Source organism: Palaemon carinicauda, chromosome 8 (genome assembly GCF_036898095.1).
Source record: "Palaemon carinicauda isolate YSFRI2023 chromosome 8, ASM3689809v2, whole genome shotgun sequence".
Classification (NCBI taxonomy): Eukaryota; Metazoa; Arthropoda; class Malacostraca; order Decapoda; family Palaemonidae; genus Palaemon; species Palaemon carinicauda.
Window position 1 is genome coordinate 12129865 of NC_090732.1, and position 16570 is coordinate 12146434.

General features: G+C 43.8%; 1 protein-coding gene across 1 annotated transcript in view; it reads right to left on the reverse strand.

Moving 5' to 3' along the window:
• Vps13D (vacuolar protein sorting 13D) overlaps nucleotides 1-16570 on the reverse strand; it is a 390232-nt gene that overhangs the window by 172322 nt on the left and 201340 nt on the right. Inside the window, exons 40-43 of the mRNA XM_068377692.1 lie at nucleotides 15318-15555; nucleotides 14936-15041; nucleotides 13745-13869; nucleotides 12659-13011 (exon numbers count right to left, since the gene is read on the reverse strand). Of these exons, the coding sequence (XP_068233793.1) occupies nucleotides 12659-13011; nucleotides 13745-13869; nucleotides 14936-15041; nucleotides 15318-15555 (822 nt within the window). The remainder of the gene's footprint in view (nucleotides 1-12658; nucleotides 13012-13744; nucleotides 13870-14935; nucleotides 15042-15317; nucleotides 15556-16570) is intronic.

Consider the following 16570-nt stretch of genomic DNA (forward strand, 5'->3'; position numbering starts at 1 on the left):
GAGCAACCAACGTCAGCCGTGTCCCTTTGTGAGAGGCGAACTTCTGAAGTACCCTGTTGACAATCTTGAACGGCGGGAATGCATACAGGTCGAGATGGGACCAATCCAGCAGAAAAGCATCCACGTGAACTGCTGCTGCGTCTGGAATCGGAGAACAATACAACGGGAGCCTCTAGGTCATCGAGGTAGCGAACAGATCTATGGTTGGCTGACCCCACAGGGCCCAAAGTCTGCTGCAAACATTCTTGTGAAGGGTCCACTCTGTGGGGATGACCTGACCCTTCCGGCTGAGGCGATCTGCCATGACATTCATATCGCCCTGAATGAACCTCGTTACCAGCGTGAGCTTTCGATCTTTTGACCAGATGAAGAGGTCCCTTGCGATCTAGAACAACTTCCTCGAATGAGTCCCTCCCTGCTTGGAGATGTAAGCCAAGGCTGTGGTGTTGTCGGAGTCCACCTCCACCACCTTGTTTAGCTGGAGGGACTTGAAGTTTATCAAGGCCAGATGAACCGCCAACAACTCCTTGCAATTGATGTGAAGTGTCCTTTGCTCCTGATTCCATGTTCCCGAGCATTCCTGTCCGTCCAATGTCGCACCCCAGCCCGTGTCTGATGCGTCCGAGAAGAGACGGCGGTCGGGGTTCTGAACAGCCAAAGGTAGACCTTCCTTGAGAAGAAAGCTGTTCTTCCACCACGTTAGAGTAGACCTCATCTCTTCGGAAACAGGAACTGAGACCGTCTCTAGCGTCATGTCCTTTATCCAGTGAGCAGCTAGATGATACTGAAGGGGGCGGAGGTGGAGTCTCCCTAACTCGATGAACAGGGCCAGCGATGAAAGTGTCCCTGTTAGACTCATCCACTGCCTGACTGAGCATCGGTTCCTTCTCAGCATGCTCTGGATGCATTCTAGGGCTTGGTTGATCCTTGGGGCCGACGGAAAAAGCCCGAAAAGCTCGACTCTGAATCTCCATACCCAGGTAGACAATGGTCTGGGATGGGACGAGCTGGGACTTCTCTAAATTGACCAGGAGGCCCAGTTCCTTGGTCAGATCCATAGTCCATCTGAGATTCTCCAGACAGCGACGACTTGTGGGAGCTCTTAAAAGCCAGTCGTCTGACGGAGCCGGACACAAGATCATGGTACTGCTGCACAGTCTGTGAACTGTCAACCATGGGGAAGCGAGGAAGTACAGCGACAACCCGAAACTGTCTAGACTGTCTGGGTAGTACAGACAACTCCTTATCGGGTTGCTGAGGTTGCCGCACTGCGTCACAACAAGTCACCTCTGCTGGTTGTTGAACATCTTCCCAGTGACACACTGACTCCGTAAAAAAAATCCTCTATCAAGGACTAAGCTTAGACTGCATGTCTTGCAACAAAGCTCAAGGTCTATGGGAGCAGGTGTGGCAACAGACGGGGTTAGCGACTGAAGCGGAACCATTTACCCTCCCTGGAAGCATGTTATGCTTAAATAAAAGTCCATAGGAGGCTAAGCAGCTTAAGGCTCCTCTCCAAATGACAGAGTCCTCAAGGGAATATCAGAAGGAGGGAGAACAGCACTTTCTCATCTACAGGAACCATATCCGAGAAAAGCTAAGTTCTCTCAGTGAGGGTTTCACTGGTGCAAAAGCAGCAGACCAGAAGGCAACGTTATGAAACTGCTTGACAGTCTGTGAACTGTCAAAAACTGAACTGTCAACCACAACAGGAGCGTGAGGACATACAGCACTGGTGTATAAGTAGCAGACCAGAAGGCAACGTCATGTAACTGCATGACAGTTTGTGAGTTGGCAACAACCAAAGATGTGTGGGGAAGCCTCAACTCCTGCCTGACTAGTTTGCTGCTGGCGAGTGGCGGTAACCACAGTGTGTTGCGGAGGCTGACACATCGTGTCAAAACACGGCAGCTTGTGGTAGCTCCCGCACGGCAACGGAGTGCTCTGTGTGTGGGAGTCATCATACATCTGGCAGGGTTGACTGTGCATGGGTGGAGGAGCTCTCACAACAAGAGTGTGAGAGCAGGAAGCCATGCCGGGCGCACAACCGTGGGAGGTGTAGGCCCACGGGTGCATCGTCAACCTTCTCCGCAGTCGGAGTGTGGGAGCTGGCAACAACAAAAGCAGAGTGCTGGTGCGTGGGAGGGGCTGCGGTGGGTTGAGGAGCATGCGGTATGGTATGCAGAGCATGCTGTAAGGTATGCAGAGCATGCTGTAAGGTATGCAGAGCATGCTGTAAGGTATGCAGAGCATGCTGTAAGGAATGCATAGCATGCTGTAAGGTATGCAGAGCATGCTGTAAGGTATGCAGAGCATGCTGTAAGGTATGCAGAGCATGCTGTAAGGTATGCAGAGCATGCTGTAAGGTATGCAGAGCATGCTGCATGGGCTGCGGAGAAAGCCGCATAGTGCTGGAACCCGGCAGCTCTACAGAACCTTCCCACTGCTGATGCGGTAGCTCACGCATGTTAGCAGATGGTGCAGCAAGAACATGCGTCTGGCAGGGTGGACTGCGCATCGGTGGTGGAGCTCTCACAGGTGGAGGGTGGGAGCAGGCAGCCGCAGTATCTGCTGAGCGCACAACCTCGGCGGGTTGTAGGTTAACAGGCTGCATTGTCAACATTCCAGCATGATACTCCTGCATGAAGGAGCAAGCTGAGACTGTATAGTCTGCAGCATGGACCACTAGGGTCTATGAAAGACAACAACAAACGGAGCTACTGTCCGTTGTGACTGAGGGTCTAAAACAGCTGGTGCGGCAACAGACGGAGTTACTGCCTGTTGCGGTACCACCTAGCCTCTCTTAGGAGGTGTGCAGTTGTCGTACTGCAGCGAGTCCGAACTGACCCAGTGGCTACACCTAGGCCGTTGGACTTGCGCGGAAGGGACCGACTTGCACTTAAAAGCTGCAAGATTTGGTCCATGGTTTCTGCGAGAAACCTCTTCCGCAGACGAGGAATAAATGGGCTCTCTCGTCTTTGTGTGGGTGGGGTGATCACGTCGGCAACGTGTGTAGATACACCCGAAACCACAGAGGGAAACGTCTGTTCGTCGATCAAGGCCTGAGGAACCCATAAGTCCTTCGACATTACTTCTCCCCTGGGCTTGGGAGCTTGTAAGAGGTATCGGACTAGGTGAACAACTGGCACGAACAGACGAACCCTCGAACGCAACACTGTAACACTTTGCGCATATCACTTTATCACTTTTGATTTTCTGTTTGCACTTATTTCACTGAACTCGAAACTTTAAGTGGTTTGTACCTGAAACACGCAATCCTATCCTTCATTAAAAGGTAGTAATTGCGAAAACAGTATTACAATGTAACAGAAAAACATAATGAAAGATAAAGAATTCAGTGGCTGGAAAAGAGACTAAACACTAGATCATATAAACTACGTTTAAAATCTCTCACCGCATAAAGCCTGGGAACAAGAATAAAACTCTAGAAACGTTTTACCTTCTTCCCCTCTATCGACTAGGGAGAAGAGCAAAAAAAACGAGAACAACGTTACCCGCTTGAACGAAACGTTTATCCTCCTCTCTCTCCCTCCGTCTCTATCTTTCTCTCTCTCTCTCTTGACTTAGAACCTGAGAGATGAGCCCAATTATATATATCGTTAAAACATATTATTTGTTAAAGGAAAAAAACTGAAAGGTTTCCCAAATAAAAAGTTCCTTTATTAGAATTAAAACCATTTAAGCTAAGAAAGAATGAACGAAACGCTAGAATCGGTTTACTCTTACTACAACGTGAAACCGTGAATACTCTCTCTCTATCGTAACGATAGAGCGCAAGTTGAACGTTCTGAACGTCAACAACTGCGGAGACTAAACAAAACGTTAGTTCAACTTTGAAAACAGTACCAGACTTATCAAAGAAATTCTTTCAAAAACATTAAAATTAAAATAGCATAAATTCTTAACAGGAAAAACGATATGACGAGCTCAATGTTAATTAACTTCGGTTCCAAGTAAGGACCGCCTACTATTAGGAAAGGTCGCATATAAACAAACATAAAAAAAATAATTTTTTTTTTTTTTTTTTTTAAGTTTATAATAAAAGGAAAGTTAATCGAAGAGGCCTATAAAAGGCGGAGAGATATAAAATAAAAAGTGAAAGAGAGTCTATACTCTCTTCGACACCAACACTTCCGTCTAAGGGAAGGGTCGGCCATTTAAAAGTGAAAGAGAGTTCATACTCTCTTCGTCACCATAATTAATTCAAATTAATTCCAAAAGCTTGCTAAGCTAAAGATAAAGCTTCCTGAATAGCGAAGGCTAAACTCTAGAGCAAATACATCACCAAATCGTGAACAATAACTCCAGAATCAACAGCGTATCCAAGTAGGTCTAGCCGGAGGCACGACAGAGGAAAAATTGAGTTCTTGTTGACAAGAAGTACTTGAGTACCTGCTCACAGATGGCGCTGTTGTGTACACCCCCACCTGTATAGCGATCGCTGGCGTATCCCGACCGTAGATTTCTGTCGGGCAACAGAGTTGACAGCTACATGATCATCGGGTAAGATTAATATTGAAAAATCTATTCTAGCAAACGTAAAGAATTGAAACCTAGACCATTTCTGCTTCTGAATTCACTAATCTTTGTCAAATAATGAACTCAACAGTAGCAAATCTCTAAGATTTACCAATAACTATGAATTTACAAAACATGATTCCTCAAATTAGAAAGTGTCAAAAAAACGAATCACAGAGGATAAAACCTCTTTGTTATTACTTACGAAGAGAAAACAAGGAAAAAACCAAAACATGCAATCAAAGTCCTATAAAATATCATATAAACCAAAAGTCTGAGCAGATCTAAAGAATGAGATCAAAGCAAAACTAATCACAATCTCCAAACTTATACATTAGTCAAAATAAAATTCTCTGTTAGCTAATTTATTGTCTTTAGAAAGGTTTAATTTCATCCTTCATGCCAATAGAAAAGGGGAAACAATATTTCTTTGGCATTTATGTCATATTGGATTCACTGTTCTTGCTTTTTACTAGAAAATCCTTAGTGACCAAAGAGCATATTAACCATAAACACTAAAATAAAAACTAGCTGATGTTGTTTTATGAAAAGGTAAACCAAATTGCACAAAAAATACCTAAAGAATTGGGAGAAAAAGTTAATAATTCCATAAGCTTTGTAATCAAACACTGCAAAGCTAAAAACTATAAAATAATCTTGCATCAGCAACAGGGATGAAACACCCATAAAGCTAGATATGCTATTAGACTTGACAGTAAATAAAAATGTTATTTTCATTAGTAAAATAAATTTTTGAATATACTTACCCGATGATCATGTAGCTGTCAACTCCGTTGCCCGACAGAAATCTACGGTCGGGATACGCCAGCTATCACTATACTAGAAGGGGGTGTACTCACAAGCGCCACCTGTGGCCAGGTACTACAGTACTTGTTGTTGACGCCACCTCACTTTTTCCTCGGTCCACTGGTTCTCTATGGGGAGGAAGGGTGGGTCAATTAAATCATGATCATCGGGTAAGTATATTCAAAAATTTATTTTACTAATGAAAATAACATTTTTCAATATTAATCTTACCCGATGATCATGTAGCTGATTCACACCCAGGGTGGTGGGTGGAGACCAGCATACATGTTAACAAAGAAGCTAAGTATCCCGTATTACATTTTATTAGTTATTCAAAATAACAATATAAAATAAATAAGTACCTGGTAAGGAAGTCGACTTGAACCCTTACTCTGCCTTTATTAAGTACGTCTTCCTTACTGAGCGTAGCGGTCCTCTTAGGATGCTGAACAACTCTTAGGTGCTGAAGTATAAAGGGCTGCAACCCATACTAAAGGACCTCATCACAACTTCTAACCTAGGCGCTTCTCAAGAAAGAATTGACCACCCGCCAAATCAACCAGGATGCGGAAGGCTTCTTAGCCGACCGTACAACCCAAAAACAACAATAAAAAGTATTCAAGAGAAAGGTTAAAAAAGGTTATGGGATTATGGGAATGTAGTGGCTGAGCCCTCACCTACTACTGCACTCGCTGCTACGAATGGTCCCAGGGTGTAGCAGTTCTCGTAAAGAGACTGGACATCTTTGAGGTAGAATGATGCGAACACTGACTTGCTTCTCCAATAGGTTGCATCCATAACACTCTGCAGAGAACGGTTCTGTTTGAAGGCCACTGAAGTAGCCACAGCTCTCACTTCATGTGTCCTTACCTTCAGCAAAGCAAGGTCTTCTTCCTTCAGATGAGAATGAGCTTCTCTAATCAGAAGCCTGATGTAGTAAGAAACTGCGTTCTTAGACATTGGTAGCGAAGGCTTCTTAACAGCACACCATAAGGCTTCCGATTGTCCTCGTAAGGGTTTAGACCTCTTTAGATAGTACCTAAGAGCTCTAACTGGGCAAAGTACTCTCTCCAGTTCGTTACCCACCAAGTTGGATAGGCTAGGGATCTCGAACGATTTAGGCCAAGGACGTGAAGGAAGCTCGTTTTTAGCCAAAAAACCGAGCTGCAAGGAACATGTAGCCGTTTCAGATGTGAAACCTATGTTCCTGCTGAAGGCGTGGATCTCACTTACTCTTTTAGCTGTTGCTAGGCACACGAGGAAAAGAGTTTTTAATGTGAGGTCCTTAAAAGAGGCTGATTGGAGCGGTTCAAATCTAGATGACATAAGGAACCTTAGGACTACGTCTAGATTCCAGCCTGGAGTGTACAACCGACGTTCCTTTGAGGTCTCAAAAGACCTAAGGAGGTCCTGTAGATCTTTGTTGGTGGAAAGATCCAAGCCTCTGTGGCGGAAAACCGCTGCCAACATACTTCTGTAACCCTTGATCGTAGGAGCTGATAGGGATCTAACGTTCCTTAGATGTAACAGTAAGTCAGCAATCTGGGTTACAGTGGTACTGGTTGAAGAAACTGCATTGGCCTTGCACCAGCTTCGGAAGACTTCCCATTTAGATTGATAGACTCTGAGAGTGGATGTCCTCCTTGCTCTGGCAATCGCTCTGGCTGCCTCCTTCGAAAAGCCTCTAGCTCTTGAGAGTCTTTCGATAGTCTGAAGGCAGTCAGACGAAGAGCGTGGAGGTTTGGGTGTACCTTCTTTACGTGAGGTTGACGCAGAAGGTCCACTCTTAGAGGGAGAGTCCTGGGAACGTCGACCAGCCATTGCAGTACCTCTGTGAACCATTCTCTCGCGGGCCAGAGGGGAGCAACCAACGTCAGCCGTGTCCCTTTGTGAGAGGCGAACTTCTGAAGTACCCTGTTGACAATCTTGAACGGCGGGAATGCATACAGGTCGAGATGGGACCAATCCAGCAGAAAGGCATCCACGTGAACTGCTGCTGGGTCTGGAATCGGAGAACAATACAATGGGAGCCTCTTGGTCATCGAGGTAGCGAACAGATCTATGGTTGGCTGACCCCACAGGGTCCAAAGTCTGCTGCAAACATTCTTGTGAAGGGTCCACTCTGTGGGGATGACCTGACCCTTCCGGCTGAGGCGATCTGCCATGACATTCATATCGCCCTGAATGAACCTCGTTACCAGCGTGAGCCTTCGATCTTTTGACCAAATGAGGAGGTCCCTTGCGATCTCGAACAACTTCCTCGAATGAGTCCCCCCCTGCTTGGAGATGTAAGCCAAGGCTGTGGTGTTGTCGGAGTTCACCTCCACCACCTTGTTTAGCTGGAGGGACTTGAAGTTTATTAAGGCCAGATGAACCGCCAACAACTCCTTGCAATTGATGTGAAGTGTCCTTTGCTCCTGATTCCATGTTCCCGAGCATTCCTGTCCGTCCAAAGTCGCACCCCAGCCCGAGTCTGATGCGTCCGAGAAGAGACGGTGGTCGGGGGTCTGAACAGCTAACGAAAGACCTTCCTTGAGAAGAATGCTGTTCTTCCACCACGTTAGAGTAGACCTCATCTCTTCTGAAACAGGAACTGAGACCGTCTCTAGCGTCATGTCCTTTATCCAGTGAGCAGCTAGATGATACTGAAGGGGGCGGAGGTGGAGTCTCCCTAACTCGATGAACATGGCCAGCGATGAAAGTGTCCCTGTTAGACTCATCCACTGCCTGACTGAGCATCGGTTCCTTCTCAGCATGCTCAGGATGCACTCTAGGGCTTGGTTGATCCTTGGGGCCGACGAAAAAGCCCGAAAAGCTCGACTCTGAATCTCCATACCCAGGTAAACAATGGTCTGGGATGGGACGAGCTGGGACTTCTCTAAATTGACCAGGAGGCCCAGTTCCTTGGTCAGATCCATAGTCCATCTGAGATTCTCCAGACAACGACGACTTGTGGGAGCTCTTAAAAGCCAGTCGTCTAAATAGAGGGAGGCTCTGATGTCTGCCAAGTGAAGGAATTTCGCAATATTCCTCATCAGTCTCGTAAACACAAGAGGTGCCGTGCTTAGGCCAAAGCACAGGGCTTGGAACTGGTACACAACCTTTCCAAAGACGAATCTTAGGAAAGGTTGGGAGTCTGGATGGATGGGGACGTGAAAGTATGCGTCTTTCAGGTCTAACGAGACCATCCAGTCCTCCTGCCTGACCGCTGCTAGGACCGACTTCGTCGTCTCCATCGTGAACGTCTGCTTGGTGACATAAGCATTGAGAGCACTGACGTCCAGCACCGGTCTCCAACCTCCTGTCTTCTTGGCTACAAGGAAGAGACGGTTGTAAAAGCCCGGGGATTGATGATCCCGGACTATGACCACTGCTTCCTTTTGTAGCAAGAGCGACACCTCTTGTTGCAACGCTAGCCTCTTGTCCTTCTCCTTGTAGTTGGGAGAGAGGTTGATGGGAGATGTAGTTAGAGGGGGATTGAGGCAGAACGGAATTCTGTATCCCTCCCTTAGCCACTTCACAGACTGAGCGTCTGCACCTCTGCTCTCCCAAGCTTGCCAGAAGGTCTTGAGTCTGGCTCCTACTGTTGTCTGGAGAGGAAGGAAGTCAAAACTTGCCTTTTGCGGACTTGGAACCCTTCTTGGACTTGCCTCTGTGACTGTCTGCACGGGTACCTCTTCTGCTGGAGGCTCTGCCACGAAAGGGCGGGATGAACCTAGAAGCAGGTGTATCAGCTGCTAAAGGGCGGAAGGGTCTAGGCACGGAAGGTAAGGGTTTAGCCTTACGTGCAGAAGAAGCCATGAGGTCATGCGTATCCTTCTGGATAAGAGAGGCAGCCATCCCCTTAATCAACTCCTCCGGAAACAGACACTTGGAGAGAGGAGCAAACAGCAACTCTGACTTCTGGCAAGGAGTGATACCAGCAGATAAGAAGGAGCACAGATGTTCTCTCTTCTTGAGGACCCCTGATACATATGAAGCCGCAAGTTCACCAGACCCATCCCGTATTGCCTTGTCCATGCTGGACATGATCAGCATGGCCGAGTCCTTGTCAGAAGGGGAAGTCTTCCTGCTTAAGGCTCCCAAACACCAATCGAGGAAGTTGAATATCTCGAAGGCACGAAAGACTCCCTTCAACAAATGATCAAGATCGGAAAGTGACCAGCAGATCTTCGAACGTCTCATAGCCAACCTGCGGGGAGAGTCAACCAGACTTGAGAAGTCGGCCTGGGCAGAGGCAGGAACCCCCAAGCCAGGTTCCTCTCCCGTGGCATACCAGACGCTCGACTTAGAAGCCAGCTTGGGACTAGGAAACACAAAAGAGGTCCTTCCCAGTTGCTTCTTGGAATGCAACCAGTCCCCCATAACCCTCAAAGCTCTCCTTGATGATCTGGCGAGAACAAGCTTGGTGAAGGCAGGCGCAGCAGACTGCATGCCCATAGCAAACTCGGAGGGCGGAGAACGAGGGGTTGCAGACACAAAGTGTTCAGGATACAGTTCTCTGAACAAAGCAAGGACCTTGCGAAAGTCTAAGGAGGGTGGCGAAGACTTGGGTCCTTCAACATCAGAGTGAGGATCATCCAGATGAGCAGCTTCATCCTCCGATACATCCTCATCCGAAAGGTGAGTTGTGAGTGGCAAAGGCAGAGTAGCAAGCTGAGCGGCTGAATCCTGCAGAACGGGTGCACGCGTACCTGCGGATCCATCATCATGCCTCTGCTGGACAGACTGTGAGCTGGCAACAACAAAAGCAGAGGGCCGGTGTGTGGGAGGGTCTGCGGTGGGCTGAGAAGCATGCGGTGTGGTATGCAGAGCATGCTGTAAGGCATGCGGCTCATGCTGCATGGTATGCGGCTCATGCTGCATGGGATGCGGCTCATGCTGCATGGTATGCGGCTCATGCTGCATGGTATGAGGCTCATGCTGCATGGAATGCGGAGCATGCTGTAAGGTCTGCAGAGCATGCTGCATGGGCTGAGGAGAATGCCGCATAGTGCTGGAACCCGGCAACTCCTGATGCGGCAGCTCACGCATGTTAGCAGATGGTGCAGCAAGAACATGCGTCTGGCAGTGAGGACTGCGCATCGGTGGAGGAGCTCTCACAGGTAGGGTGTGGGAGCAGGCAGCCGTAGTATCTGCAGAGCGCACAACCTCTGCGGGTTGTAGAATAACAGGAGGGGTGTTAACCTTCTCTGCATGATACTCCTGCATAAAAGCCGCAAGCTGAGACTGCATAGTCTGCAGCATGGACCACTTAGGGTCTACTGTGGTTGGAGCAACAACAGACGGTGCAGAGGCCTGTTGAGGGACCACTCTACCTCTCTTGGGAGGTGTGCAGTCATCAGAAGACTGCGGCGAGTCCGAACTGACCCAGTGGCTACACCTGGGCCGTTGGACTAGCTCGGAAGGGACCTTACGTTTGAGCGGTCGTGAGACCTGGGTCCACCGTTTCCTCCTGGAAACCTCTTCCACAGACGAGGAATGTAAGGGCTCATTCGTCTGGGAGTGGAAGGGACGATCCTTAGCAGATGCGTCCGCAACCACTGAGGATACATCCGTGCGCCGATCAAGGCCTGCCGAACCCTTTGGTCCTTCGACATTGCTTCTCCCCTGGGCTTGGGAGCTTGCAAGAGGTCCCGGACTGGGAGGACGACTGGCACGCACAGATGTATCCTCATGCGCAACACTGACACTGACACTATGCACAGCACTAGCACTAACACTTCCCACTGCACTCTTCGCTTTCAGCTCTCTGACATCTGCCAAGAGCTGATTGCGGTCACTAACCAACGACTCCACCTTATCACCGAGAGCCTGAATGGCACGCAACATATCAGCCATTGCAGGCTGAGCACTCGTAGCAGGTTCGGGAGTCACCACCACAGGGGAAGGAAAAGGTAGAGGGGCATGGGGAGAGGAAAAATCCACAGAGCGAGAAGAACTCCTCCTATCTCTCTCCTTCTCTAACCTACGTGTATATCTGAGGAATTCATTAAAATCGAATTCCGAAAGCCCAGCACATTCCCCACATCGATCTTCCAATTGACAGGATTTTCCCCTACAATTGGAACATACGGTGTGAGGATCAACAGAGGCCTTCGGAAGACGCCTATTACAAGTCCTAACACTACATTGCCTGTATTTAGGAACTTGGGAATGGTCAGACATCTTGAATTTTAGAAGTAGTCAAGGGGGAATTCCAAAGTAAAGCAAAGATCGTTAACCAATGAATCAAATTAATTCCAAAAGCTTGCTAAGCTAAGGATAAAGCTTCCTGTACAGCGAAGGCTAAATTTCAGAGCAAATACTTCACCAAATCGTGAACAAAAGACTCCAAAATCAACAGCGTATCCATGTAGGTCTTGCCGGCGGCACGACAGAGGAAAAATTGAGGTCTTGTTGACAAGAAGTACTTGAGTACCTGACCACAGATGGCGCTGTTGTGTACACCCCCACCTGTATAGCGATCGCTGGCGTATCCCGACCGTAGATTTCTGTCGGGCAACAGAGTTGACAGCTACATGATCATCGGGTAAGATTAATATTGAAAATACAGTATTGTATAAGAGAAAATATTTTTATTAAAAACTATATACCATTATGTACTAAAATAAAAATGATAGTTTAAGTAATAATTGTCTCTCTTAGCAAGAAAATAAAATCATTTGGTACTTTGCCTTAATCAATTGATTTGAAAACCATAGAGGGTAGTCTCGATCATCTTATAAACGTAAACAATGGAGATGTATATTTACTATGTTTTGTTTCATAACACAATACTATGTGAATATTACAGGCATCATTGTTAGTTACAGTCAAGGAAACCATCAGTTTTATCAAAATCCTGTTTATTTTAAATACAGCTGTACTTTTTTACCACAGTAAATTGACGTATAGTTTGGTCAACAGCTTAGCCTGGCCGAGCAGTACCTATGTTAATTTTGTATCTCGCGTATGATGTGGCCCTCTTAGAATTATGTTGAAAATTAGGTCTTCAAAAGTCCCAGTACTTGAATATATATTGTAAGTACTACAGTATTTGTAAAAATAAATTTAACATCTGTCAGGCTTAGCATCACCATGGAATTCCATATCTGCTGGAGGGACTCAAAACACAATATCCACGCATAAGGACGGCCAACCAAAAAACAAATAAAAATATAGTGTATTAGCCTATAATGTACTCAATGATACACGAAAACATAATCAAAGGACAATAATTAACTTGGATATCTCAAAAGATAGGTATCAATAACGACAGAATTAATGTAAATGTTTTACGAACAAAAACACAAAATTATATACTACTCACCTTTAGAATTACAGCACTGGTATCCCAAATGGCCGCATTTTCAACTACTACAAGTTCTGAATCAGTAATATTAAGCTTCAATTCAAAGGGTATCTTGTTTGTTTCTTGGATAAGATTGTGCTTAGTCATCACACCAGTAGACTCCACCATTGGATTCAACCTTGGAGTGTTTGAGCGAACAAGTCTCTCTCGCGTGAATCCTAAGGGGGACTGTGACCTAGGAGACTGGGTAATTGGCGACTGAGGCTGGGGGGATTTTAAAATGGGCGTATGAATTGGACTGAACATAAATGGACTTGCACTGAACCCTTCATGTACTGGTGTTCCTGACCCACTCAATTCCGCATCTTTGGCTGAAAAAGTACCAAGATATTTGTCAGAAGAACAAATAGTTAAGTGCCAGCTATGATAAAAATCATAAAATCATTCAATGGAAAACCCTAATGACACTAGATAATGTAAGAAGGATGCACATGAAATAAGAAGCAAATGCAAGAGTCAACACTATTCATGAAAATAATGACACAAATTAGATGCAAATAAATATGATAGAAGCCATATAGTAAGAACTTTAGTTATTGTAGAAAGATTACTCTGGCTACAAGGCTGAATGTCTCAAGTCTTTAGAGGCTGGTCTCCTACGGTAAGGATGTAAAACCCTTTCTTTCTAAATTAAAAGGTCATTTAAACAGTTATTATCATTATTATTACTAGCTAAGCTACAACCCTAGTTGGAAAATCAGGGAAAAACAGGGAAAGTAGCCCAGTGAGGAAAGGAAATAATGACTTATGAGAAGTAATGAATAAAAATACAAAATATTTAAAGGATCGGTAACTATAGAAATATAGATCAGTCATATAAAAACTATGAAGAGACTTGAATCAGGATTCTTCTCTCCTGAGTGTCCATTAATTTTCAACATATAATTCTTAGATAAAGTATAAGGAATAACACTGTCAGGTAACATTTCAAAGCCAATCTAAGCTCTCTCTATAATTCATTAACAGTACTGTACATAATATCTTCAACTTGAAGCTCTTAATAAAAGGTAAAATGCTTTCTATAAAAATTATACCATAACTAACCTGCAGGTAATGGGTTATCCGGTATCTTATAAATAAATTCAAGTACCTCCATCCACCAATCCAAAATTCCCATGAGACGCATATTGTTTAATAAGATGGTGAACCGGGTTACATCTTTTGTGGATCTGTCAGAAATATTAAAAGAATAATCATTATTTTAATGAACCTTACCTGGATCTTATATTACGATTATCTTGAATCTAGGGCTTTCTTTATCTTAAAAGTAAAGAACCACAACAGTACAATGAAATAAATCCACCATATTCTCCACCACAGTAGACTACCACACACTGAAGATTGATGTGCAACCTTTTCTTTTATTTTATTCCCAATTTCTTGTACTTTAATCAGTAAGTGCTTTGCCTTTCTATGGGAGGTCTCAGGTACGTCTCCTGAAGTTACTAGAGCTACTATTGCATTAACTGCCCTTTCAAAGCTTATGGCACAATGACACTTAGGTAAAACTAATTAAAACAAAAGATAGTTAACAGCAGGAAATAGACTGAGAAAACTAAAAAAAAAAAAATACAAGTATAAAAAGAACTAAATTACTTCTCAAATTATCAAAAAATAAATAATATATGGGGGAAAACCTTTCAACTAGCTAGACTAAATGGCACTATATACTCTCTTCACCTCAATACAGACTACCTAAATTTGAACAATGAAAATCTAGTAACAGTAAATGATGAACTATCACCAGAATTTTTACTTATAGTGAAAAAAAAAAAACTAGTGCAGTACTGTACAGTACTTATATTCTTCACAGAATACTAAATGCTGGCTACAGTGGTACTGGCTATAGTCTCCTCTAACTTATACAGGTATTCTTAATACTGTACAAATAAAAACAATCTACAATCAATGAAAATGAATATAAAATGAATAATACATTTGACAAAAACCTCAACAAAATAAATTAAGAAAAATAGCTTCTTTTGTTTTTGTTACTCTCAAAAGTCTTTGAATTATGTGGTATGCAAGAATGAAAACAAAAATGAATGATCTGACAACTGAAAGCTGTTGGATGTCACTGTACATGCATACGACCCAACTACTGCTATACTTCTTTCCTTACTTAGGACACTTTATTCTGGGAACATTTTCATACATAAAATGGACACCACCTTCCCTAGCACTGTATATATCAGGCCTACATAAAGCACAGTACTATAAACTTTAACAATTTACCTATAATGAACTTCTGCCTGCAGCTGGCTGCTATTTTTGGCACTTTTACTTGGTGTTGGTTGCAGAATATTGGTGAAAATATTGGAGCGTTTATTAACTGGAAAGGCTGAAAATGAGAAATAATTAATTTAGCAAATTTTACTGATTTATTGCTGTACTTCAGAGATAACATATATTATGGCCACAATGTTTTAGTACACATTAAAACAAATTGCTAATAAACATTTGCAACATACTTGCTTCTTCAACTTATAATCAACTGCCTCAACCCAAGAACACTGGTACTAATAAATTTTAATTAATTCAATGAAAAGACTTCTTACACACACCCCTCCGATAAAAATTTGAACATAAATTAGAACTTCAACAATACAGTACATACCTTCAAATCTAGTATCACTAAGCAGAATTTCTTGTGATACCAAATCCACATCTTTGGATTCATCAGAGAAGCTTTCAAACGTTAGTCTCGACTTGATAAAATTGACACAAGCGAGGGGAGTACAATCTTTGGTTTCGTTTGCACTTAGTTCATCCAAGTTCTCAAGTTCGAGTGTTACATTATCTAAATTAAGTATAATGTTCAGAGATGTCCAAACAGCTCCTCTTGAGTGCCAAGACTGAAAAATAAATCAAATTGATTATAAAAATTATAACCACCAAGGGTTTGGGGAATTACTTTGCCATCTATCCATGGCAAGGGAAATATCTTATGAAAAATGCATATCAAGACACATGACGGTAATGATCGAACTGTCATTATAACATCATGGATGCTTACTCCTGGAGCTACCTACATAATATGTATGCATGTATGTATGTATGTATGTATGCATATAGAGGATGATCTGACTCATTTGCCTGTTCAGTGACAGCAGCTGTATCGCACAGAATGTTTACATAATGTTCGTCCTCGAAGTGTGGCAAGAGATGCCAGTTAGTCTTTTACCCCTACAAGGCTCGTTTGAATTAACCCAAGTTACTGGACAAATTAATATTCCTTTAAGGATATTTTAGAACCAAAACCTTTCATAGATTGGAATCTAAATACAGTACCGAGCTCTATATAATTCTATTGTTTACAGAAATCAATGAATTTGAATTAATTTTAAATTTTATGATTACAGATAAAAACTTGGGCTGCAACTTATGAGCCCGAGTCAGGCCTGAGTGATCGATGTCAAGAGAATGTCTACTACGAATGCTGGGTCGTTTAAATGAAAAGACAAAAAAGCTCGAAGTTCCACAACACAAATAAAGCACAAAATTCTCATTTGAATTAGATCAGGGTGACCTGCTAACTTCTCTTTTATAATAAAATATAGAACTCCTACAACAAAATTGACAAAGGATACGATTTTCAACAAATGACCAACATCTTTTATATCTAACACTTCTCAAGTCAGCAAAGTTGTCTAGATGAATTCAAAGATACAGTATATCAATTCTACCACTGGCTGTAGTAAATTGGCCTGTTGTAATGAAAAAGACAAATTTGGTACCTATTTTGTTTTTTAAAGTGACTTCCTAAAAGATCTAATTGAGAAACCAACATTAATTGATATCTTATTGATCTTGGCCTTAGAAATTTCCAGGAGCAGGGTGCTAAATCTCATTTGGGGATATTCAACGGAA